This window comes from Antechinus flavipes, chromosome 6, assembly GCF_016432865.1.
Source record: "Antechinus flavipes isolate AdamAnt ecotype Samford, QLD, Australia chromosome 6, AdamAnt_v2, whole genome shotgun sequence".
NCBI lineage: Eukaryota > Metazoa > Chordata > Mammalia > Dasyuromorphia > Dasyuridae > Antechinus > Antechinus flavipes.
In genome coordinates, this window is record NC_067403.1 from 84,205,076 (window position 1) to 84,232,262 (window position 27,187).

General features: G+C 36.5%; 1 protein-coding gene across 1 annotated transcript in view; it reads right to left on the reverse strand.

Annotated features, from left to right (window-relative positions):
• CTSO (cathepsin O) overlaps positions 1 to 26,866 on the reverse strand; it is a 46,519-nt gene extending 19,653 nt beyond the window's left edge. Inside the window, exons 1-3 of the mRNA XM_051964486.1 lie at positions 26,378 to 26,866; positions 9,180 to 9,288; positions 4,772 to 4,911 (exon numbers count right to left, since the gene is read on the reverse strand). Of these exons, the coding sequence (XP_051820446.1) occupies positions 4,772 to 4,911; positions 9,180 to 9,288; positions 26,378 to 26,554 (426 nt within the window). The 5' untranslated portion in view covers positions 26,555 to 26,866. The remainder of the gene's footprint in view (positions 1 to 4,771; positions 4,912 to 9,179; positions 9,289 to 26,377) is intronic.
• Positions 26,867 to 27,187: the final 321 nt, after the last annotated feature.

The window sequence follows — 27,187 nt, forward strand, 5'->3', positions numbered from 1 at the left end:
ATCCCTGGGAGAGGCGGTGCCCAGAGATCTCTGGAGCCCTCTGATTGGGAAAGAGAATTAGGCATGACTAATAACCAGTAATCTCTGGGTGGGAGTTCCGGCTCAACGTGGGCAGCGCTCTAAGGTCATTAGGCCCCGTAATCAGGAAGGTCCGGCAGCCTCACCTAGATGGGAAGGTGGGAAGCGTAAAGGGTCTGAGTCTAAGTCTACCCACGACCAAGCCTGACAGAGTTGTACCTGCAGCTCAAGCATACAAATTAGAACATCTTTTAACAAAAAACATGCCCAACGAGGAGCGGGGAATTATTCCCCAATGCCGAGGTGTTTATACTCTTCATTAGCACATCTACCGGTATATGCCCTTAAATGATCAAGATAGCAAAGATGAAAAGAATACATAACAAATTGAACAACAGGAAATTTGCCTCCCACACCCATTAGGTACAGCTCAGCAAGAAGGGATAGGTGAGGGGATTAAACAGATAGAACAAAAGATGCAGGAACGCCCCCTGTAGGTAGAGCTGGAGGACAAACCAAAGACTACCTTATGGCAGAACAGGAAGTGCAACAGCTCCACCTAACGATTGGGGCAGAGAACAGACAAAAGATTATTTCACAGCAGAGAGAACAAGAAATGTAAGAGCTCCACCTACAGGCTGAGCCGGAGAACAGACAAAAGATTATTTCACAGCAGAGAGAACAAGAGATGCAAGAGCTCCGCCTACAGGCTGAACCGGAGAACAGACAAAAGATTATTTCACAGCAGAGAGAACAAGAGATGCAAGAGCTCCGCCTACAGGCTGAGCCGGAGAACAGACAAAAGATTATTTCACAGCAGAGAGAACAAGAGATGCAAGAGCTCCGCCTACAGGCTGAGCGGAGAACAGACAAAAGATTATTTCACAGCAGAGAGAACAAGAGATGCAAGAGCTCCGCCTACAGGCTGAGCCGGAGAACAGACAAAAGATTATTTCACAGCAGAGAGAACAAGAGATGCAAGAGCTCCGCCTACAGGCTGAGGCGGAGAACAGACAAAAGATTACATTATAAAGACCTGTTGTTTTTATAATAGAGCCCAGAAAGAACCACTCCCACCCCATGGCTTTATAGGAAGCTTTGATAGGGGCAGCTGCTGAGGGGGAGGATGTAATTCCATGGGATTCCTATTGGGGCCTGCCCAGTGCAGGATGACTTCCGGAGGTCGGACACATGTCCCGATCCCATTTAAAATGTTGAAGGAAGGGAAACAAACGTGTTAATGATGGCCCGAATGCTCCCTATACCATACAAATGTTGCAGCTGTTATGTAGTAGGTATGCCCTCAGCGTGAATGACTGGAAAGCCCCCACATCTGCCTGTTTTACTCCTGGCCAATCAGTTGTAAGCTTTTCAGAATCTGCTAAATCGGCTCGGAAGTTTCCTGTGGCCAGTGATCATCAGGCCCCAGAAGAGTCTGTGCTTCTAATTGCGGGCACTGGCTGCTATTCCACAACTCAGGCTCAGACTTTCTACCATGTGACTATTTCCACCAATGGCACAATGCTCTATCCACAGAATGGATAAGGAGGGGCTGGTACAGCAACATCTTAGTTCCCTAAAACAGGGCCCCGAGAACCTATTCAAGATTATGTGTCCGATTAAGAGCAGCAGTCATAGGGAAAGGCGGAGCTTCTGACCTTCTTTTCAGGCAATTGTTAAAAGAGGGAATGAATAAAGTGTGCAGCCGTATAATGGCTGGTTTCTAAAGAAGCTCCTATCTCCGAGATTATAGACAAATGTTAGGAAGCAGATTATCAGGCCGTTGATTCAGATGCTATGACCTCAGCTATAGCTCAGGGAATCACACAGGGGATGAACAGGAGGGATGAGGGAAAGAAATGTTATGGCTGTGGCAGAAAAGGACATTTCCAAGCTCGATGCCATAAGCAACCCCTAGGGGGTGGAATATCCCTTTGCTTTGCGTGTGGCAAGATGGGCCACGTTGCAAAATTTTGTAGAACCAGGATGAGAAATAATTCTGCTGTCCAGGGAAATGGGTGCAAGGGCCCCGAATACAAACTGATAGATCAGGAACCTACCCAGAGAGGAGATACAGGGTTCAAAGAGACTTATCAAGCCCTGATGAGGAATAGGGCCAGCACTTGATGAATGCAGTTGAGGGTTCTGATGTCGGACCCATGGACCACTGCACATGTTGAGATACAACCCAAGGCTGGAGATAGATTAGTGATCGGACTTTCAGACTACGCACCTGTGATTGTACATACTATGATATTAAAACACGTGGAACCACTTATCTTGGTCACCAATCCTCACCCATATCCTGTGAACTTAAAGGGAGATCATCCAATTGCCAAAGCACTCCCATTCCGCCCCTTTGGAGAGGTGAATTTTCCTCAGATGATTGGGCCAGAAAAATCCATGTGTATTATTTATATAGAAAATAGGCCATTTCAAGGATTGATTGATACAGGGGCTGATATATCCGTTATAACAAAACTTGACTGGCCTCCTGTATGGCTGCTACCATCCCAAACAGTTACAGTTAATGGGGTGGGCGGCATGCAGCACGTTTCCCAGTCTAGTAAGAAACTTCATTGGGAATTTGAGAATCAGAAGGGCGTCTTTAGACCTCTTGTCATCGCTGGGTTTAGAACCTCCTTGTGGGGAAGAGACTTACTGAAAGCCCTTTGGACAACACTACACATTGAGGAAAACTAATGGGGGCCACTGAGAAGACCCTGGCAGTGCTACCCTTAAGATGGAAACATGACATCATAATGTGGTCATCATTAAACTGTGCAGTAGGTAGAATGCTGGATTTGGAGAAAGGAAGATCTCAAAATCCTGCTTTAAACATTAACTGCATGATAATAGGTGTGATACCTGTCTCACTTTCTATCTGCAAAATGGGGTTAATAAAATGTATCTATCTCACGTGGGTGTTGTAAAGATTAAATGAGATAATATGTGTAAAAGTGCTTTGCAAAGCTTAAAGCTTAATAAAACACAAGTTGTTATTATTATCACAACTAACATTTATATATCACCTTGAGATTTGCACAGCATTTTTGTAATTTGGTGTTATGATACTTGGTATAAGAATTATTTTTCCATTTTTTACAGATGAGAAAATTGAGACTGAGAGATTATGTGATTTACTTGATGTCACAGTTAAGTAAATAAAAGAGGTTGGATTTAAACTCAATTCTTCACCTCAAAGTCTATGTACTAGACAATATGACCTCCTTCTATGAGACTCAAGTCCTAATTCTACTGTGATACCAACTAACTATGAGACCTAAGACAAAGCATGTTACCCTTCTGAGTGCTACTTCTCTCATCTGTAGAAAAGAAATAACATATTTGCAGTAATTCATAGTATTGTGGTGAGGAAAATATCTTTTAAATTTAAGCTCTAAAAAATTAATGCCTTTTTTAGGAGAAAAAACTATCTTATTAGTTCTAAATAAATAGCTTGGTGAAAAGAGCACTTAATTTGGTCTTAGAAGTCCTGGAACCATATCTTAGTTCTTCAACTCAATGTCAGCATGAGTTTAAGTAATTAATTCATTTTATCTTAGTTTTCTCACTTATTAAATTTATTGTTTTCAGTCATGATTAACTCTCTATGATCCTACTTGGGATTTTCTTGGCAAAGATACAAAAGTAGTTTTGTCATTTCCCTCTTCAGCACATTTTACAGATGAGGAAACCAGGGCAAAATGCATTAAGTGATTGCCCAGGATCATACAGCTAGTATAAGGTAATATCTGAACTCAGGTCTTTTTTATTTCATCCCCGGCACTCTATCCACTGCTTTTGTAGAATGAAGTTATCCTGAATGACTTCTAAGAATCCCTTGTAACAAGAGTTAATAAAGCATCTATGTATTAGGCATTGGGAAGATATAGACAGAAAATGTAATCCTTGCCTCAAAGATATTTAACCATTTCTAATGGGAATCTGAATCTGAAATAATCCACAAAGGAAAGTATTAGCATTAAAAAAACTTGGGAAAGACAGCTTGCAGAAGATAGAATTTTAGCAGAGATCTGAAGGAAGTCATAAAGCTGGGAGGAGGAAATATGGAGGAAGATATTTTCTCTAGATATGAAGGACAGCTCCTAAAAATGCTCTGAGTTGGAACACAAGAGTGTTTAGTTAGATGAACAAGGAGATCAAGCCTCAATGGATTGCCGACTCTGTGGAGGAGAATAAGGAAGATGTATGAAGACTGGGAATCTAGGAAGAAGTCAAGTTACCTTGAAGGCAAACAGGATTTTATACTTGATCCTGGAGGGAAAAAGGAATGAGGATCATTAGGAACTCTCTGCTAAACTATGTTATAGAACAATAGATACAATACTCATGTGTTGAGACCAAAATTAAGAATACCAAAACCTGCTAGTGGCAGAAGAGAAGTAGGAAAGAAGAGAGAGCAATTCATGAAGAAGGATAGAACAATAGAGCAGACTTTTGGAGTCTGAAGGCGTGAGTTCAAATCTTGCTTTTGTCACTTATGATCTGTATGGCTGTAGGCAAGTTATCAAACTTTGTGAGCTTCAGTTTCCTCACTTATAAAATGAAAGGACTGGATTAGACAGCATGGAAGGTGCCTTCCAACCCTAAATCTACAATCTAATCATGATCTTATAAACCCAATCAAAATGACTATTTATTGAACTAAAATCTAAAAAATCATAACATTTATTCACAATATTTAATTTTTATAATAAATATACCAAGGGAAGAGGAAACCAGTACTCACCATCTGTTGGTTTCTTACTTTTGTTACAACATTTTTATCTCTCCAGTCGAATCTTATTGGCAAAGGCATATGTGTGGCTGGCATCTTTAGTTCTTTATGATATAACGGAAGTTGGGAGGGTTTGCTTCTCAAATAGATAGCTGTAAAAGAAAAGCAGGAATTGGGAATGGGGATCTTGTAAATTTCTCTGATAAAAGTCTTGTTTCCAATAAGAAATGGAGTCAAATTTACAAGAAAAAAGCCATTTCCCAATTGGTAACTGGTCAAAGCATAAGAATAGGCAGTTTTCAAAAAAAGAAATTCAAGTTAATAGGAAACAAACCAAATCTCATAAATAATTCTATAACTACAGATAAAACAACTCTGAAATATTATTTCACAACCAACAGATTGGCTAAGATGGCAAACAAAGAATATGACAAATGGTGGAGGAGCTATAGGAAAACATGTACACTAATGCAATGCTGGTGAAACTGTGAACTAATCCAGTCATTTTGAAGAATAATTTGGATCTGTTTCTTTTGGCCCAGCAATATCACCACTAGGTCTACTGAGAGAATTACAAACTTTATATTGATTGATGTTATATGTACATAATAGAATTCTAATTTGGCATTTCTTAGGCTAAGGAGTTCTAATGTCTCAGAAGCATATACAGTTTGCACCTTTCCACTATTAACTCTGTATCAGATAGATAAGGTTTGCAGTTTTTTAATTAGATGAATTCTTGGCTCGTTCTAAGAAGCTTGAGTTATTTTATTCTTTTGCTGCCTTTGAAAATAAACATAAAAAAAACTCCTCTATTTGAACTTCATTAAAAATTGGTATCAATACGACTTAGATAACTTTTCCATCACATCAGGCACTAAGAAATGCCTCCTCCAACATCTGGCATTGATTATCCATTCTCAATTGCCCCCATTCTCATGGAATATAGTCTTGCTATCTGAAGCCTAAGTCTGATTATGTTCTGCCTCAAGGCACATCTTCCTTATTCTGAGGCTGACTTATTTCCATGAAAAAGAAACCTGTCTTTTATATTTTCATATTTTGTTGTTCTTGAGTCATTTCAGTCATCTCTACTCTTCATGATTCCATTTAGGGTTTCTTAACAAAGATACTGCAGTGATGTGCTGTTTCCTTCTCTAGCTCATTTTATAGATTTGGAAATTGACAGGGTTAAGCTATTGGTCCAGGTGACAGTTAGTACGTATCTGAGGTTGAATTTGTTCTCATGTTTTCCAGAGTCCAGGTCCAGCACTCTACCCCCTGCATCAATTAGCTATCCCTGTTTCTAGATAGTGTATATGTATAAATAAGTTTTGTTTGCTTGCTTGCAATGCTTCATAACAAAAAAAAGCTCATGACTGAATCACTTTCCTGAGTACCAAATTTCTAGAAATTCTCAAACTCAGGCATTTGCTGTAAGCAGGACAGTGAGACCCCCAAAAAGTACATGTACCCCAAAGAGATCGAAGAAAGAGGGAAAGGACCCACATGAATTAAAATATTCATAGAAGATTTTTGGTTTTGGAAATTCAAAAATTGGAAACTGAGAGGATAACCATCAATTGGGAAATGATTGAACAAGTCATGGTATATGATTGTGATGGAATTAACTACTATGCTAAAAAAAAATGAAGGGGATAGTTTTTTTGGGGAAAAAAACAAACTAGAAAGATCTTTATGAATTGATGCAAAGTGAAGTGAGTAAAAACAGAAGAATAACTTATAAAGTAAAAGCAATATTATAAAGATAATCAACTTTAAAAGAATTAGTAACTCTGATCAACACAATGAGCAACCATGATTCCAAAGGGCATGTGATGAAACATACTATCCACAAACTGAGGTTTTATAGATCTTTTTCTTTTCTCTTCTTGACTTTGGACACAGCTAATGCAATAATTTGTTTTGTATGACTATGCAAAATATATTTGTAAGGGTTTCATTTTCCTTGCCTTCTCAATAGGTGGAGGATAAGAAAAAAGGAGGGAAGATAGTTCAGAAGTGAAAATTGAATTTTAAAAATCAAACAGTTAGTTGAATGCCCAAAATCAAATGGAGTTAATATAAATATTACTTTTCCTGTTCAATTTACTTGGGATTTCTCCACATACTGCGACATTAGCTTTCTCATTAATTGTTCTAAAGCTCTTCTTTATTAAATCCTATAAAAGATGTTTTGAGCACAGCAAAAGATACACAAACACATGATTTTCATGAATATGTTTGTGTATGTATTTCTCTGTTTCTTTGTATATACACACATCAGTAGCACTCTATGTGATAAAAAGGCTGGAAATAAAACATATATACAAACTAGCTATGAACAAAATATGGTGGACGAATGTAATGGAATATTCTTTCACTGTAAGGAATAATGCATCCGAAGAATTCTGAAAAAGTAATACTATTATCTATGAAGTAATACATTAGGGAAACAGTACTAAAAGAATGTTTATAACAACAGTGCAAATCAATGTAAAGCTTCTCAATTTTGAAAAGCTACAGCACCCTAATCATATATAATGATCAATGTTATGCTTTTAAAAATCAAAGGCTGTATTCGTTTATGAATCAATAAACTAAAAATTTGGGGAAGGGGGAATGTGCTTTGTTAGAGACCACAAGACACATGTGCTTGTGTTTGTTGGAAAATGTTGTGTCAAAACAAATATATTTGGCAACCTTAAAAGTAAAAATGTAACAGATTACAAATACTTCCTGGGTGACTTAAAGATAAAATGGTTATTTTAATTATATAAAATTCTTTATTAGCTATAGCTTGATACCAAATTATGTGAAAAAGCTGGATAATTTTATTATACTTCAAACTCAACATGAACCAACAAAGACTCTTTTAAACACATCCAAGGCTTTGTTATACTTATCATTAGCAAGAAAGTAAAAAATTCACACATACAGCTATGCATAAGTAATGTGTGCTTTCATAGAGATAATCTAACCAAACTCTCTTATTTTAGAGACAAAGACCTGAGGTTCAGTGAAATAAAGTGTCACATAGACAAGGAGAATAATAATAATAAGATAAAGGTGAAAAGGAATGTAAGTCATAAAACTAGCTAGTGGCAGTGTTAAAATGAGAACATGGATTGCCTCACATGCTACCCAATATTCTTTCCACCATGATACTCAAACTTTCAAGTTCTTTTTTTAAAAAAATTCTTTAGTATTTTATTTTTCTCCATTTACTTATAAAAGCAATTTTCAACATTTGCTTTTTTAAAATTTTGAGTTGCAAATTCTCTTCCCTCCTCTATTCTTCTTACGGAGAGGGCAAGCAAATTGGTATAGGTCATATATGTTGTTTAAAAAAAAAAAAACATAGACCAAATTAAAAAACTCAAGAAAAATAAAATAAAAATTAGAAAATTTAGAGCAGTGGTATTGGATTTCAAAGAGTCTATGAACTTGAATAGAAAAAAAAATGGCATCTTTGATTTCAGTAATCTTAACTGAAATCTAGAATTTTCTTTAATTATGAATTTAGGTAACATATTATTTTGAAAATGTGTTGACAGACTTCTCCAAACTGCCAAAGGAATTTCTGACACACATATAAAAATTAAGCTCCTCTGGTCTAGAAGTTAGAACTATACTTATCCAAGATAATAATGTAAAAATGACAATGATAATTCTACTCCTCTCTTTCCTAGTAGAATATAAACTCCTTGAGTTGAGGCATTATTTATTTTTTTGTTTTGTTTTATCCCCAAAGCTTAGCATAGTGTCTAGCACATAAAAGGTCCTTATGAAAAGCTTGTTGAATTGAATGAAAAGATAATAGAAATTTTCCACCTAATTTCACTTTATAAACCTGAGACTAAAATAATTCACAAAGACATAAAAATTCATCATAATTAAGTGTTAAGGGCCACAGACAGTAGAGGGATTCCTGGCAAGGTTTAAAATCCTTTTGTCCTTGGAGAACTCTGCTTACACGCCTGGCTCAACTTCTCCATCCCTCCTGCAGGTGGAATGTCTCCTGAGAAGTCAGGGATGTGTCTGACCTTGCTGATTCTTGGTATCAGGGCCTTGGAGGAGGACATGATTACTGACTTCTAAGAAATGTGTCTGGAAAACATCTACCAGACATCCTGTTATCTGTTATCTGAATACCTTTGTGTATGATGTATTGACTACTGTTAGAATACAGCTGTAGTAATCTAACTGAACACTTAGGCATTTGTAACTGATCACATAAACCTTAGGTATAGAAGCACTGATGTAATGTTGAATAAATGGACTCCTGTTTGACCACCCTCCGGAGTCCCCCCCGCCCCCCTTTACTCCTTGTCCAAGAATCAAGGCATGGGGCTGGCCCATAGCTCTCCCATGAACGGATCCAGACAATTAAGAAGTACATAATACTATTAGACAATACCTCTAAATTCTTCAGGAAACAAATGAGAAAACTGATTTATTCCATAGATGGCAGAAGTATTGTCACTGGATGAAAATGAATTCAAGTAGCGATGTCTTTTAAGACTTTCCTAGATGTCAGAGATGAGAAAAAAAAGAAATTAACAAAACCAAAGATTAAAATAGGATTTTAAAAATAAATTCAGTCCTTCCTTTTCTGATTATATCTTCAAACAACTCAGTTTGCCTACTAAATCCTTTAATTTGTGCCTTATAGAATTTTCAAAGGCTTTAGATCAACTTTGTACATAAAATCTTCTTGTGATTTCAGAAATAGATTATCACTTTGATCATAGAGGAAACACTAAGAATTTACAAATAAGGAGGACAATATTTTGAGGTAACAAGTATAGTTATATACATTAATTCAGTGTCAATTGACCTTCATTGGTAAATCTGAGACTTTTAACCTGAAAAACAGTGAAAAATTTCTACCAAGAGAAGCAAGAAAAACAAGGAGGGAAGGTGTATTAGGACATCTCTCTCTGGAAAAGAAAAATGATCATTAACTATGGACTCTGTTAATTTAATTCAAAATAATCCCATTTGAGCTGAGCAGAAGCTTTAAGATCAGATTTAGAATTGGGAGGGACTTTGGAAATCATTGAGTACACTGCTGAATTTTACAGATGAAGAAACTGAAACCCACATGAATTCAGTGATATGTCCCAGGTGAACAGAAGTAGTAAGTGATAGAGATAGGATTTGAAACCAGATCCTCTGGCTCTAAATCCTGGGTTCTTGCAATGGATCATCCTACCACATGTTCATAGAAAAGCATTCACTAGACAAGCTAAACGTTTTCTTTTCAACATGAATTTAAAAAAAAAAATGAGTTCCAAAATCTATTTCTCCCCTGAACTTCTCCCACAGCCACAGAGTAGACAACAAGCTAAAAATATCAATGGGATTTTAAACTACTTTAATAAGACTTGTTTAAGATATTTTATAACACAAGCTGAAATGGACCCTAGCCAGATTACCTATTTGCATACATTGATGTTCAGTCTTTTTAGTCCTGTACAAATTGTTGTGACCACTTTGGGGTTTTCTTGGCAAAGATACTGGAATAATTTGTCATTTTCTTCTCTAGCTCATTTTACTGATGAGGAAACTGAGGCAAACAGCATTCAGTGACTTGCCCAGAGTCACACAGCTAGTGTCTGTGACCAGTTCTGAACTCAGGTCTTTCTTGTTACATTCTGGTGTTCTTTCCATTGCACAACTTAGCCACTGCACACACTGGGTTTCTACTAATTTAAATGACTATTATTTGATTAAGTTCTGAAGTCTTGTATAGAATTCTAACCAACCAGCTAAAAAGTTATTGAGGTCTATGAGTAATGTAAGCATATAAAACAAAGTCATTGTCCTTCAGGAGCTTGACATCCTTTTAGGTAGGTGACAAAGACATATAAATATGCAACTCACCTTGCAATTTAGGGGAGCTACCCAAGGGGACAGGAGTGAAGAATGCTTAGATTCTGAAATATTAAAGGCTAGAACAATGGCTTTTTTAAAAAAAAGGTAATTCCTATGATATTTCATATTATTTTTTGGATTTTATTTTTTATTAAAGCATTTTTTCAAAATATATGAATAGATAATTTTCAACATTCACCTTTGCAAAACCTTGTGTTCCAAATATTTTTCCTTCCCTTTCCTCCACCCCCTCCCTTAGGTGGCAAGTAATCTAATATGTTAAACATGTGCAATTCTTCTATACATAGTTCCACAATCATCATGCTGCACAAGAAAAATCAGATCAAAAAGAAAAAAAAAAACAAAAGAGAAAACAAAATGCAGGCAAACACAAAGAAAAAGTGAAAATACTATCTCATGATCCACACCGAATTCCCACAGTCTCTCTCTGGGTGCAGATGGCTCTCTTCATCACGAGACCATTGGAACCTGCCTGAATCACCTCGCTGTTGAAAAGAGCCATGTGCATCAGAATTGATCATTGTATAATCTTGCTGTTGCCATATACAATGTTCTCCTTGTTCTGCCCATTTCACTTAGCATCAGTTCATATAAATCGTGCCAGGTCTCTCTGAAATCATCCTGCTGATTGTTCCTTACAGAACAATAATATTCTATAACATTCATATACCATAATTTAGTCAGCCATTCCCCATCCACTCAGTTTCCAATTCCCTGCCACTACAAAAATGGCTGCTACAAACATTTTTGCAAATTTCTTTTTTTTTTTTTTTAATGATCTCTTTACTATAAAGACACTTCAGAATCAAAGGGTATGCACAGTTTGGTAGCCTTTTAGCATAATTTCAAATGTAGAGCAATAGTTTTAAAAGAAATTTAGGCAGGTTCAGACCAGAGGCTATGGCCATCCCCCACATAGCCAGACAACTTGCTGGTGCTGGTTATTGTTTCACATATATCCTTGCCTTCTAACATTAACTTCACCTTGGGTTTAAGCTTGGGATGGAGTGCTTTCTGAAAGAACTCCAAGACTTTCTGATGTTGCCCAAACATCGGCATCCTGCCCACAACTGCCAAGTATGTGAGTCTGTAATCCTTTTAGGGGCTTCCAAAGAAGGGGATCATCTAAGTCTGGAGATCAGCTACTGCTTTGTAAAAGTTTATTTTTGACATAGAGGATAGGAATTTCATTGGGTATTGCTATTAATTTATTGCCATTTTTGTAACCTGCTTTATAGTAAACTTAAAAGAGGGGGAAGGAGGAAGGAAATTTAAGATATTATTTAAATATTTATTAAAAAATTCAAGGAGGTTTTATCTTTTGCAAGGAGGTAGTGGCAACAACATTAGCTAATATTTACATAGGTTTTAAAGTTTGCAAAATATTTGATCTTATAAAAGTGGTATTGTCATTACTCTAATTTTATAGATGAGGAAGTTCCTCATTAAGTGAATTGCCCAAGATCATATCACTCCTGAGTGTCTGAGGCAGGGTTTGAATGTAGGCCTTTGTAATGAAGTTCCACATTCTATCCTTTGAACCAGCTAACTGATCCTCACATAAGGGTCTCTTTCCAAGAATATAGTTTATTTTTATAATTTGCTTTCTATGATGTGGGGAACTCCTATTGTGGGGTCTACTTCTGCCAATGCAGTCTGCAACTAGTCTTTGAGAATTGTTTGGGGACACAAACAAAAATAGGGCCTAATGCCAGGTCTTTCTGGTGCAAAGACTAGTCTGTATTATGTCATAATTTCCATCTTCACAAAAAGATATGATTAATAAAGATAATGGTCCAATCCTATTTAAAACTCTTGGAGTCAATTATTATAGGTAGTCATTTCAGTTTGCCTTTCTCCTCAGATTTCAGTCACTTGTGTTTCAAAAAGAATTATCCTGTATCCAATTTTGAAGACCAGGCTGCTCTGTGTGATGATGTAATTATACTAAAACCCTCATATGTGTAAATGATTTTATCTATATGGAGTTTCAAAGTTGTAATGGACAAAAACACAGTAAAAACTAGCGAGTTCTGTTTTTAGGACCATGGTCAAGGACATCAGAGAAACTCTGTCACACCCGAGCTAAGATGCGCTGCCTTTATGGATATATGGACCAAGGCATAGAGTGGAAGGCAGAAAGAGGAAGGAGAATTTACCTGACTGGTAAACTGGCCATTATTTTGGAACAGTATTTGTCGTTTCTGTAAGGAAACTGAAAAATTCCTTATTCTTACTACTCCTCACCCACCTATCCCACTTTGTAAAACAAGTTGGTTGCATTAACAGAATATCAAAATTTACAGGTTTTCCTAAAGTTAAGTATGTTTCTATACAACTTTGTAGGGATGATAACTTATATGAAAGCAGCCAAGGGAATCATCTCTATATCTGTTTTCTTTCCTCCCCAATCCTGGATGTTTTGCATACTCTGGTTATACTTCCTGTTGGCTAGATATCAGCTGTCCAATGTTAGAGAAGTTTGAGATAATCTTATTAAGGAAGTATGAAATGTATCTGACATATCAACTTTATGAAATTGTTTCACAAATTATAGGGGTTGGGTGATTTCCCAGACATATTCAGTACAGTAATACCCATATCACTATTTCTACTTCTTTTTCTATCACACTGGAAAGTTAGGGAAAGGGTAGAAAATCATTTTGATGCTGCATAGATGATAAATTGGAAAGAGAAATAACTGGAAACCCAGATTCCCAGTGAGAAGAGGATGTTGCATGAGTCCAGGTGAGAGAATTGACACTAATTTATAGGATGAAAATATTTTTCTCAGTAGACAAATGGGTAAAAGAAATGAAACATTTTGCAAGAAGAAAACTTGTAGAAACTACCAATAATCAATAACCTTCTCACAATTATTCACAATCACCAATAGTTAAAGAAATAAAAAGTAAAAAAATTGTGAAGTGTCATTTTATAACCACCAATTTGGAAAAAATGCTAAAAAAAAATTCCCAATTTCAGTAGTGGTAAGGATTTGTAATCTGGCCTAAAATGAAAAGAAAAAGGAATGAGATTTCTCAAGGAATTTCTCTAAGTCTTTTATATTCTTAAACCAAGAGATCACATGTCTGTGTTTATATCCCAATAAAGTTAATGTCAGCAATGACTGCTATACATGAAAACACTCATAGTAACAGCAAAACACAAGAAACAAAATATACCTAATGGCTGGACAATGGCTAAGCTATACATGAATGTAATGAAATGTGATTACATTGTAAGAAAATTAGATTCTTAGAAAAAAGAAGATTCATGAAAGATATTAGTTACCCTCATGCATTAGAAGGACTGCCTCCTAGAACAGTAAAATTAAACTTGTTTAACTTGGCTCCAGTGGGAAAAATTAGGAATGAAGGATAGAAATGTGAAAAAGTTAAATTTTAGTTTGATGTAGGGAAAAACTCTCTTACAATTAGGACTATCTAAGAGTGGAATGGGATGTTGCAAGATAAATGGATTTCAAAGGGCTATCAAACCATGCATCCCTTTGATCCATCACTGTCTTTATGGGGCCTGTATCCCAAAGAGAACAGAAAAAGGGAAAGGGCCCTATGTGCAAAAATGTGCGTAGTAACTCTTTCTGTAGTGGCAGGGAACTGGAAACTGAGTGGATACCCATCTGTTGGAGAATGGCTGAATAAGCTATGGTATGTGAATGCTAAGGAATATTATTGTTCTATGAGAAATGATTAGCAGGATGATTTCAGAAAGGCTTGGAAAGAACTAATGCTAAGTGATGTAGAATCACTTAGAATCAAGAAAACATTGCACACAGTAACAAGAAGAGTATGTGATGATCATTTCTGATGGATGTGGATCTTTTTAACAATGAGGTGATTCAGGCTGGTTTGTGATGGAGAGAAACAACGGCACCCAGAGAGAGGACTATGGGGACGGAATGTAGATCACAACACAGTATTTTGACCATTTTTGTTATTTGTTTGCTTGGTTTTTTTCTTTCTCATTTTTTCCCCTTTTGATCTGATTTTTCTTGTGCAACATGGTAAATGTGGAAATATGTATAATAGAATCGCATGTTTAACAATTGCACATGTTTAATATTGGATAACTTGACATCTAGAGGAGGATGGAGGGAAGGGAGGGAGAAAAATTCAGAACACAAGGTTTTGCAAGGGTGAATGTTGAAAACTATTTTTGCATATATTTTGAAAATAAAAAGTTATTATTAAAAAAAGATAAAATAGGCTTACCTTCACTAAGTCTTCAGAAAAAGGCCACTGATGTGTGTGTGTGTGTGTGTGTATAGTTTGGGAAAAGACTTCCTACATAATACTTCAAAGCACTAGATTTGTACTTTGAGAACCTGGTTTTGAATCTTTCATCTGCAATTCACCCTAAATGAAGTGGGGCAAATCATTTAACCTTTCTCAACTTTTTCATTTGTAAAATCAGAAGTTTGGACCAGACAAATCTGTATTCTCCTCCAGGTTCAAATCCAATGTTCCTGAGGACTACCAAGAGGAAGAAGAATTTGATTTTCTCTGTGGAGCTCTAGAGTATAATTTTGGTAGGACCAAGCAGAGACTCAGATTCTAGTTACATATAAGGGAAACTTCCTAACAATTACAGTGACCTAAGATGGCACAGATTGCTTCAGTTTTCCATCACTAAAGCTCTTGAATCACAGGCTGCTTATAAAGAAAGTTATAAAAGTGATTTATGAACATATAAAGCTTAGACTTAATAATGACCTTTACAATTCCTTCTAGTCCAAAGTTCTTTATTAGAAAGGAAAAAAAATGAAATAATAATGGGATTGGTAGATAGAGTGCTAGATTTGGAACTAAAAAGACCCAGGTTCAAATGTCACCTCTGATATTTTATTTGCTATATGTCCACAGTCAAGTAATTTAATTGCTTTAAGCTTCAGTATCCTTATCTGTAAAGAAAGGACAATACCTAAATCTAATTCACAGTATTGTTATAAGACTTTAAAAAGATAACAAAGTATTTTATAAACTTATAAAGCATTATGTAAAATAGTTATTGTTAGAAGGGTTTTCAGGGAAGTTATTTCTAGAAAAGTAAAATGCTCATAACTTAGAAGTGGGTAGTTGGTTCTCTGATGCTCATATCCATTGAGAATTTTTAGGAAGCTGAATTCTTAATTTGAATAAAGAAGGAACTGCTCCCAAGAGAGCTTTGTATTCTTTCAACTCCCCTTTAATGGCTGTTTAAAAAAGGATATAAAAATAACGCTTCTAGAGGTAAGAAATTAGTATGTTTTAGCTTATGAAGTAAGTCCTTTGTGGACGACTCTTGGGGTTAATTGAACTTATTCAGTAACAGACAAACCTAACAGACAAAAATGCCTCCTATTTTTTATTCCCTATTTCCCTCTCTACTCCTCTATCACCTATCAGTGTTTATTGGATTCCTGGCATGATTATGGAATAGACAATTTTTGTCATTCCCTTATTCCCTTTTGTCTTCTGTATTATTCCAAATCCTCACCTTGTTATCATATTCAGGTGCCACTGGATGACACCTGTGAATAGTGTGGAAAAAGACTTGAAGGTATGCATAGAGGGAAATGAAAAATGGGAAAGAAAGGAAGATGCACAGAGAAATAAAGTCAGCCAAACTGACTGAAGCGTCCTCAGGCTCAGGCTTTTGTTAACAAAGAATGAGAATCTGAAATAGCACCAGAATGGCTGTTTTTATAATTTCTTCCTCCCTACTTTAAGTGATTTTCTTTTCCCCCAGTAGTATTTTATTTTTCCAAATATATGTAAAGATAGTTTTCAGCATTCATTTTTGTAAGATTTTACATTGTGGAATGTAATGTAAAAAAATTTTAAATTGTGTTCCAATTTTTCTCCTCTCACCTCTGCCCTCCCAAGACAAGCAATCTGATGCAGATTAAATCTGTGCAATCCTTTTAAAACATATTTCCATATTTGTCATGTTGTGCAAGAAAAATCAGACCAAAAAGGAAAAAAAAAAACTTGAGCAAGAAAATAGTAAAAAAAAAAAAAAAAAAAGATGAAAATACTGTGCTGGGATCCACATTCAGTTCTCCCTCTGGATGTGGATGGCATTTTTCATCCCAAATCTATTGGAATTCCTTTGAATCACTGAATTATTGAGAAGAGACATGTCTATCACAGTTGATCATCACGTAATCTTATTGTTATTGTATTCAATGTTCTCTTGGTTCTGCTCATTTCTAAATGATATTCAATAGCACTTTTTTTTTGGCTAGCCATTTATTGTTGCTTCATTAATTGACAATGTTACATATCCAGGACTGTAAAGCCAAAATCTTAAAAACTTAAAATCTCACTCTGAATAGCAGCTACTAAACATGGCTTGATAGTGAGGAAAAATAAGATTCATGGTTTCTGTCAGTAATCTGAAGGATGGTACCGTGAAAAACTGGAAGACTCATCAGAGATTGTAAGTCAACCTCATCTTCCATCCCCACCCATTTTGCCTATGAGGAAAACAACCAAGTTTTCTTAGAATTTCAGAGTTGGTTCTCTTTCTATGATGCTATAGACACTGAGTCAAAATTTCTATTTACTGTGTTTGAAACAGAGTAGCATTATATTAGAAAGGCTCCATGAAATGTCAGTATATTTCAAATCATATTATTTTGGTTTTGCTTTCTACAATAGATTTTTTTAAAATTATTGATCCTTCCCTTTCTCAGGTGTGTCCTGATCCCTACCAAAAGCCTGGCTATCAGATCAGTGTTTTGGTGAGAAATGAAGCTCCCTGCCAAAAAAAAAAGTGCTTCTTGTCTTTTCTGAAAAAGGTAATTCTAATTGGTGTTATTCTTTACACTTTGCAGAGAAATAGAGATAGACTCAGAAACAGAGAGACAGAGAGGGAGACAAAGAGAGACAGAGACAGGGAAAGAGAGAGAGAGATGGAGAGACAGAGGCAGAGAGAAACAGAGATACACACATAGAGACAGAGGAGAGAGGAAGAGACAGAGAGTGACAGAGAGGGAGGAGGGGAGGAAGAAAAAGAGAGATGGGAGAAGAGAAAGAGAATGAAAGAGAGAGAGAGAGAGAGAGAGAGAGAGAGAGAGAGAGAGAGAGAGAGAGAGAGAGAGAGAGAGCCCGAGCCCACAGGCAAACTGTTCAAAGAATTCCATGCTTCTAGGGGTTGTCTGACTAAGGAGGCTAGTTAGTGAGGGTGACAGGGGGATAAAATCTTTGTTGCATGTGGTAATTTGATTCCATAATACTGTTATTAGAGTGTTGTATACCAGGCTAAATTATATGATAAATTTAATTACATATTAAATTAGGAATTTAAAATGCTTTGACTGGTTACCCTCATGGAGAAGGTACTGTATATAGCCCTGGAGACGTCACCATTAGATAGTGCAATGGATAAAATACAGGGCCTGGTGTTGCATAAATGTGAGATACAATCCAGCCTAAAGTCACTAACTTGTAGTGCATAACTGTGAGCAAATCACTCCTTACTTGTAAGATAGAGACACTAATAGCACTTACCCCCAGAGTTGTTGTCAATAATTATAAACCAGTTTGCAAAGCTTAAAACACTATATACATACTCCTGTTATTATCACTGTAATTATTTATGATTGACAACATGTACACACGAGAATATGCAAAATAAATATAAACTAATTTTGGAGGGAGGACACCAACAGATAGGGAGAAGGAGAGCATTTACTTGGTGAAAAGGACAATGTAGAAAATCCATTAGTAGCTGAGGCCTTCCTGAGAACAGGAGACCTCCAAAGAAGCAATGTATTAAGTGACTGAATCCACAGCTGCTCTGCCCTTGGCTTAAAGAAGGAAGCAGGGAGAGGAAGATGAGATTTTAAAAACAAAAACAGCAACAAAAACTTGCTATGTTTATGCCTAAGGTTTATCAATTTGTTTCCTGATGTCTATGGAGCTATGACTACAAATTTCTGGCTCTGACATCTGGAGGGATCTTGATATCCTGGGCCCAGCAACTTTCCCCCTTCCTGGGGGACTAATAACTCTCCCACCTGCTAATCCCTCTCAAAAACACCCAGAAGGTCCCGGCCGGGGTCTTCAGCCCTTCTGCATTTCATCATGCCGTGGTGGTTTTTCTATCGCTTTACCAGAACCTGTGATTATTATGCAGTTCCTTCTGGAGTGGACTAGCTTAAAAGTGCCAAAATGCAAACTCTATGCAAATGGCCCGAATCACAAATACACAGACTCACTTTGTTCTATTGGTATTGACATAACATTGATATTGGCATGACATATTAATATTGACATAAATCATGCTTGTACAAATGTTGTTCTAAGAGAGGAAAAAGCCAAAATGGTGGAGTAAAAGCAACCCAGCAAACTCTTTCAACATTCTCCACCAAAAACTTTCAGATCAAGAGTTGCAGAGGCAGACTCAACAAAAGGACAAGGTGAGGCATTTTCCCAGCCCACAAAACTTAGGAGATCTTTAGAAGAGGTCTTTGATTTGGGGTGGAAGCCCACTAGAATGTACACAAGCGGACGCAGCAATAGCAAAAGCAAGGGAGGTCTCATCCCAGAGGCAATAAGGTGGTCCCACAACTGGTCAGAAGGAGACCAGTTTGCTTGTCCTAGGAAGGGCTGGCACTGATGGGAAACTCTATTCCCCATATGCAGTTCTGGGTCACAATTCCAGAATAAAAAGGAATACTGGGGGTCTGTCAGAAAGGAAGCAAGGCCTCCGGTTGCAGTACTAAAGCAGAGAGGAATGCTAGTGTCTGCTGCTTCTGGGAGCAGGGGCCCTTCTTGCATAAAGATTAGAACCTCCTCTGCCCTACCTCCCCCCAGAGCACACCACCTTGAAAGCATCAAAAACATATAGACACCCAAAACTAGCTCTGAAAACAGTGGCCCAAAGAAATCTGAAGCTTAGAACTTTGCCTTCTCACATTCAGGTGGGCAGAGTCATATAAAGTTCAAAGTCAAGAAATAGTCTGGAAAAATAAGAAAACAACAACAAAAGAATTTAACCTCCCAAAAAGTTACTACATTGGCAGGGAAAACACAAGCAAAGCCATAAAGAAAAATGCTATTTGGACCAAAGTCCAATGAGGATTACTGGAAGAGTTAAAGAGATGAGTGGTAGAGGAAAATTGAGAAAAGAAATGAAAGTGATACTAGAAAATTATATAAAGAGAATTAACAACTTGATAAAAGAGACACAAAAGTGCTGAAGAAAATAATACCTTAAAACATAATTGGCCTAATATAAAAGGGGCACAGACATTCACTGAAGAAAGAAATTCTTTAAAAAGCAAAATTGGTCAGTTGGAAAAATAAGTAAAAAATCTAATTGAAGAAAATTATTTCTTAAAAATTAGAATTGGCAAATTTAAGTTAATTCTGAGGCATCAAAAAACAAAAGAAAGTTAAAATAATAAAAAAATGAAGAAAGATGTGAAATATTTAATTTAAAAAAGAATTTGGGAAATACATTGAAAAGATTTTTTAAAAAATTATTGGACTACTTGAAAATCATGATCAAAGAGTTTACATATCATTTCAAGAAATAAGAACTTACCAATCACCTTCTGAAAAAGATCCCTAAATGAAAACTCCAAAGAATATTATGGTCAAATTCCAGCATTTCCAGTTCAAAGAAAAAATACTTCAAGCACCCAACAAGAAACAATTAAAATATTGTGGAGCCACAGTCAGGATTACACAAGATTTAGTGGCTTCCATGTTGAAAGAATGGAGGGCTTGGAATATGATATTACTGAAGGTATAGGAGCTAGAATTACCATGAAGAATTATCTACCTAGCAAAAATGAATATAATCTTCAGAGAGAAAATGAATATTAAATGAAACTGAGAATTTTCAAGCATTCCTGATTAAAGGTTCTGAAACTGAATAAAAAGCGTGACAATCAGGAAGAATACTTAACAGAAGTAAAAAAGGTAAACATGAAAGAATAATTTTAGAGATCTTAATAAAGTTAAACTGTTTATATGTTCATAAAAGATGACATTATATAATTCCTAAGAATATTATCATTATTAGAGCAGTTAAAAAGAGTTTATACAAATAGAAGCATGGATGTAAACTGATTAAGTGGGAATGATCTCAAAAAAAAAAAAGATGAAGGGATTAGAAAAAGGGATGAACTAAAAGAGAGAAGGAAAAGGAACAGGGAAATTTTTCTCACATAAAAGAGGCATGCAAGAAAGCTTTTACCATGAAGGGAAAATGGGAGGTGATGATGGGTAATGCTTGAACCTCACTCTCATCAGAATTGGTTTAAAGAGAGAGGACTATATATAAACACTTGATTTGGTATAGAAATGTAACTTACTCAAAAGGAAAATTGTAGGAAAAGGGGATAAGAGTAAAGGGAGGGGATGATAAATAGGAGAGTAGTTTAAGGGAGGCATTGGTTGGAAGCAAAATAGACTTTTGTGAAGGAACAGGATAAAAAGAGAAAAGAAACAGAAGAAAATGGATTGGGGGGATAATTAGCAATCATAACTATGAATGCGAATGGAATGAGTTCATCCATAAAATGGAAGTAGGTAGCAGAATGAATTGGAAACCAGAATCTGAAAATGTACTGCTTACAAGGGACACACTTGAAACAGAAAGACACATCAAGGGTTCAAAATAGCAGTCTCGATCAGAATCTAATATGGCTTAACTGAACTAAAAAAGCAGAGGTAGGTATCATGATCTCAGACAAAGCAAAAGCAAAAATAAACTTAATTAAAAATGATAGTAAGGGTAACTACATTATGCTAAAAGGTACCACAGACAACGAAATAAGATAAAACATTTTATGGCTTCATTTCTCAAATATATACTGAATACAAAATTGAATCAATTAAAAAAAAATAAGAGCCATTCCCCAACTGATAGTCAAAGGATATGAACAAATAGCTTTCAGAAGAAGAAATCAAAGCTATCCATGGTAATATGAACACACATTCTAAATCACTACAGATTAAAAATGTAAATTAAAATATCCCTGAAATACTATCTCACACCTATCAGAAAAGATACTTGCTAGAGGGCAGAAGGGACAAATTGGTACACTAATGAACTAACTAGTAGAATAGTGAGCTAGTCAAACCATTCTGAAAAACAAATTTGAATCGGGTCAGGGGTGGAGGTGGGGGCAATACCCTTTGACACAGAAATACCACTACCGGGTCTGTATCCCAAAGAAATCGAAATAAAAGGAAATAGACCTATATGAATAAAACATATTTGCAGCACTCTTTTATGATGGCAAAGAATAGGAAATAAAAGGATGTTCATTAACTACGGAATAGCTAAACGAGTTGTGTCATGTGACTGTGATGGAGTTCTACTGTGTTGTGGAAAATGATGAAGGGGGTGGCTTCAGAAAGGAAAAAAAAAAAAAAAACCATAGGAAGTCCAATACAAACTGAAGCAAAGTGAAGTGACAAGAACTAGGAGATCATTATGCACAGTATTAGCAATGTTGTAAAAATGATCAACTGTGAAAGACTTAGCTACTCTGAACATCATAATTATACAAGACAATTTCAAAGTATTCATGATGAAAAAGCTATCCACTTCTAAAGAAAGATGAATGAATACAAACTGAAGTATAATTTTCTTTCTTTTTCTTTTTAAAAAAAAGTATGAAATATATGAAATGCTTTTTTGGAAAGATGGAATAATAAGGAAATGTTTTTCATGATTTCACATATATATAGTTGATATCATATTGATTGTCTTAGTGGGGAAAAGAGGGGTGAGAGAGAGGGAGTTAATTTGATTTCAAAATTTAAAAGAAAAGAATATTAAAAATAAATATTTATTTAAAAAATTAACATTAAAAAAGTTACCCTTTCCATTTTTTGAACTGCTATAATTACTTTAAGTTCTAGAACCAAGACCTAGGTTTTTTTGGTCACTGAAAAAATAAAATTCTTTTTCTTTAGTGACTGGGGAAGAGGAAAGGGAGGGGAATTATATTTTATTTTCATTAACCTCTAATTAAAATTTGGCATTTCCTTCAAATATTTAAAAAAGATTATTCCAAGAATGGTTCCATAGACTTTGTCAGACTGCCAAGGAAGTCCATAGCACAAATAAGGTCTTTCCTAGAGCATGGTCATTTTAAAGCATTGAATTTCTTATAATAACCTCTTCCCAGTAACAATATTAATACAAATATGAGCAAATCTGGTTCAATTATATCCTTATCGTATATAGTTTATATCATATATAAATGTTTTGATGTCTATCTACTATATGTCTATTAATTAGAGCATTTGATGATTTGGATTAGTTGGGGGAGTTAGATCTCTGTGTCAATGAGATCCTAAGTCCAGTCCAAACATGTGTTTTATGTATATGCTATGACATAACACAGAATAATATGATAAAACATGCAGATATCATGTGTATATAAAAGGTTAATAGAATTCTCTCCACCTAAATCATCAAAGAAGTACTTTCTGACTGTAATTTCACATATACATATATTTGTATGTATGTGTGTATACACATATACACACACCAATATACACATATATGTATGATGCAGATATAAAACATATTTATGTATTATATTTTATATATCACATTCACCTATTTTATATACACATACTATTTCTATGTAGTGTATAAAATATAATGCATATATTTTTATATCTATATCACACATATACATGTATACATACAAATGCATGCATGCATACACATATATGTATATGTCTATGAAATTACAGAGGCAGAGAAAGTACTCATGTGATTGATGAATTAGGTAGAATTTCTTCATGAGAGTTTTATATCAATGAAACAACAGATTCACTCCCTTCCCTTACCATATATAAGCATATTTTGCAAAGTATATACACCTGTGACTCCATTAGTGTGTGGACTTCCCAGTGTGGCAATTCCCTCAACCCATAAAGACAGATTCCTCTACAATCTATAATACTACAGACTTTTCTGTACCAACAATTTTAAAAGGTTCAATGACTTGACTGTGATCACACAGCTAGGATGTGTTTCAGAGGCAGAATTTGAATCCAGGTCTTTCTGACCATTGAATCTTCATCTCTATGATTTTATTAGAATTAGTATTAAATATATAAATGTTTGGAAACAATTTTAAATTATAAATATCTGGTGCTTTTTAGGACTTTTGAAACTTAATCTCCAGTAGAAGTATGTGTTTTTAATTCTGTTGTCATACATCTAAATGAAAAATTCTTCTCCAAAGGGTGATGATAGTAAAAGTGAGTTCCAAAGTAATTTCTTACTTGGCAGCTATTTCCTGGAGTCTCTACTGCCTCTTGATGGAGAGTGGGAAATGAGGTTCCTAGGGGGTAGGCAGGAGGAAAGGGATGATAAGAGGAGGAAACTTTTTGCTTCTTATAACCAATAACATTTACTAAAAGTGCCCTCTTGAGACCTGAGTTAACATGAGTTATAATCATTTTCAATGAGAACACCCTGGTAAGTTATCAAAATGGCACGGAACACAATCCCAATGAGGATCATTACTTAATCTACATTGTCCATGGCAGAATCATACTTCATATTCTGATAGTAATGTAAATGATGACAAGGAATCTTGAAATGATTGTGGTATTGTAAGTGACTACTACAGGAAATGTCATACACACAAGTATATTCTGGTTCCTTCCCCTTGGCATTATTTACTTTTAAAAATCACCCTTTTCTTTGTGTTTATCTGCAGCAAATTACCTCCTTTCTATTCTGCAAGGCTCTTGTAAAATCTAACTTTCACCTAAAAATCTGATTACCTTGAATCAAGGGTGATGCACTTGTTCATTTTGACTTCAAACACAAAATCAATGAGAGAAAAATATTTGAGATGGAAGATTAGTAGCAAGAAACTGGGAAATCAGACAAGGGGACATGACTCACAGAAGAGATTTTCCACTTATCATGAACATGCACAGTCTTCCTATATAATGCATAAACATCTGTTCACAGAAGAACAGAAGGAAATTTGCTCTAGATTTCAATACTATTATTAGAAGTACTCTCTGCAGAAGTGTCCCTCTCAATCCATCCCTCCATTCTTCTGGGTTACAAGATGAAGATCAAGCTGAAGCAGCCTAGTGCCTGCATGAATATAGACCACCTCACATAACATCAGGGCAGAAATTCATCTCAGTACTCAACTACTTTAGAGTGATGTCATTGAAATTATGGTAATTTGAGAGTTAAGCTCTGAGTTCAAATTTAGACTCTGCTGCTTAAAGTCTAGGTAAAGCCTTTGCCACTTTTGTGGGGAGTCTCTTGCAGACGAAGGGCATTAGGTGGCGCCACACTGGCTTCAGGAAGACTCATCATCTTCCTCAGTTCAAATCTGGTCTCAGGCTTGTAGGAGATGGAAGGCACCTAACCCTGCTTGCCCCAGGTTTACTCATCTGTAAAACAAGTTGGAGAAGGAAATGGCACAAGGAAATCTCAAATGTGGTCAGGAGAAGTTGGACTGACCAAAAAAAAAAAAAAAAAAAAGGCTCAACAACAGCTGCTATAGGATACCTTTAAAATCTAAGATCATTTACACTACAGAAAGTTGAAATGTTTGCCTAAGATAAGAGAGCTCGTGGCATGCTATTTCTCTCATTAAAAATTTAGTAATCTGGAGACTACTTGAGGGATATCTCTATTAGCACAAAGCCCACTTCTGGCTCCTATTTTTATAATTCCCCTGATTAACACTTTATAATTTCAGAGAATCACAATTTGATGCTAGTGGCCCTGGGCTTGAATCCCAGCTACAGGCGTTGAGAGCCCTTTGGCAATGGGCAAATTGCATCACTGTTCTGGGATCCAGTTCCTTTTTCTGCCAAATTAGGTATTAAGTGGCTGATCGCTAAAGCCATTGCGAGTCCTTGAAACCATAAAAAAAAAAAAAAAAAAAAAAAAAAAAAAAAAAAGTTACTTTCCTGGGGAAAGGGAGGAAGAAAGGTAAGGGGAGAGGGAAGTACATAGAGAGAGCAGAAAAAGGAGAGGAGACTTTTCTGCCTAGGTGCCAAAGTTAAGAGACAGAGACAGTTGGCAAGAGATTGAGTGAGAGAGAAACAAAAAGTGACAGAGACAGAAGGGAGTGGAGAAGCATAAGGTGATGGAGAGAGAAAGGGGGAGGGGAAGGGAGAAGGAGGAGGAAAAGGAGAAAGAGAAGAATGAGGAGAGAGGAGAAAAGAAGAGGAAGAGAAGGAAAAAGAGGAGGAGAGAGGAGTAAAGAAGAGAAAGAGGAGGGAAAGAAGGAGAGAGAGGAGAGAGATGGAAAGAGAAAAGGAGAAAGGAGAAAAAAGAAGAGGAGAAAGGAAAGGAGGAGGAAGAGGAGAGATGGAAAAAGGAGAAAGGGAAGAGAAGGAAAAGAAGAAAAAAGGAAGAAAAAGGAGAAAGAGGAAGAGAGGAGAGAGACAGACAGTGAGTCAGAGACAGAAAGAAAGAAACATACACAGAGAAAGAGAGGAAAGAGGGACAGAGAGAGCGCACATTGTTTTCTAAGGAATGAATCTCAGCGCTTGCTGGAAGTCTCTCTCTGGCACCCTGCCCTCTCCATTCCTACCCTCATCCCTCCCTACAAGATGCTGTCTCTCTTTGCTGCCCTCCCCTGCTGTCCAAACAAATGAAATTGAGAAAGGAAGTGGGCAGGAGAGGTTGTAAAAGGAGGTGAAAGGACAAGGAGGAGGAAGATGGCTGGGGAAGGACCAGTACCCGGAAGGCTGCAGAGCGCTTCTCGCTGCGCTCTGGGGAGTCGAGGCTGGAGCGGCTGCTGTTCGCTGCAGCTGCTGCGCCCGGGAGGGCTCCCCTGGGGACTCTGGGGTGAGCCGGGCCGAGGGAGCAGCTGCAGCCCCAGAAAAGCCAGAGCCACTGCAGCCCCGCCGGCTTCATGGGGTTCAGAGGAGGGCTGTCCCGGGCTCCACGGGCCTGCTTTCTCTTTCGGTTTGGAAGCTCCTCCCTCTCCAGCGGAGGCCCGGGAACGGGCTGCGGGGGCGGTGCTCCGAGAGCGGCCTGCGTGGAGCCCGCTTAGCGCTGGCCGGGCCCAGAGCCCCTCTCTGCACGTCTCCTGCTGCTTCAGACTCTGTGCTCGACCCATTCTTGGAGTTCAGGCTTCCCCTTCCCCAACTTTTTCACATCGATGAAATCTCATTTATATGCATTAAATTAACATGTTTATACAATATGTATTTCTATCATCAAGCGCAGCGCATTTATTTATTTAATATTTATACGAAGCAAATATTATTAAATAAATTTTAATAGTGAATAATGTGATCATCACAAATATATCTATGTAAAATAGATTTTGCTAATGAAAATATAATTTTATATATGTATAGATAGATTTAAGAACATATAAATCGATGTATGTAATATGTGTATTCGATATAATGATATTTATTTCAATAAACATTATATATACATAATGTATAAATAATACTTAAATATATTATTCACGGGGACAGCTGGTGTCTGCCCTTCGTTCTCAGAGAGAACGTCGGGAGGTGATGCCGTGGTGTGCAA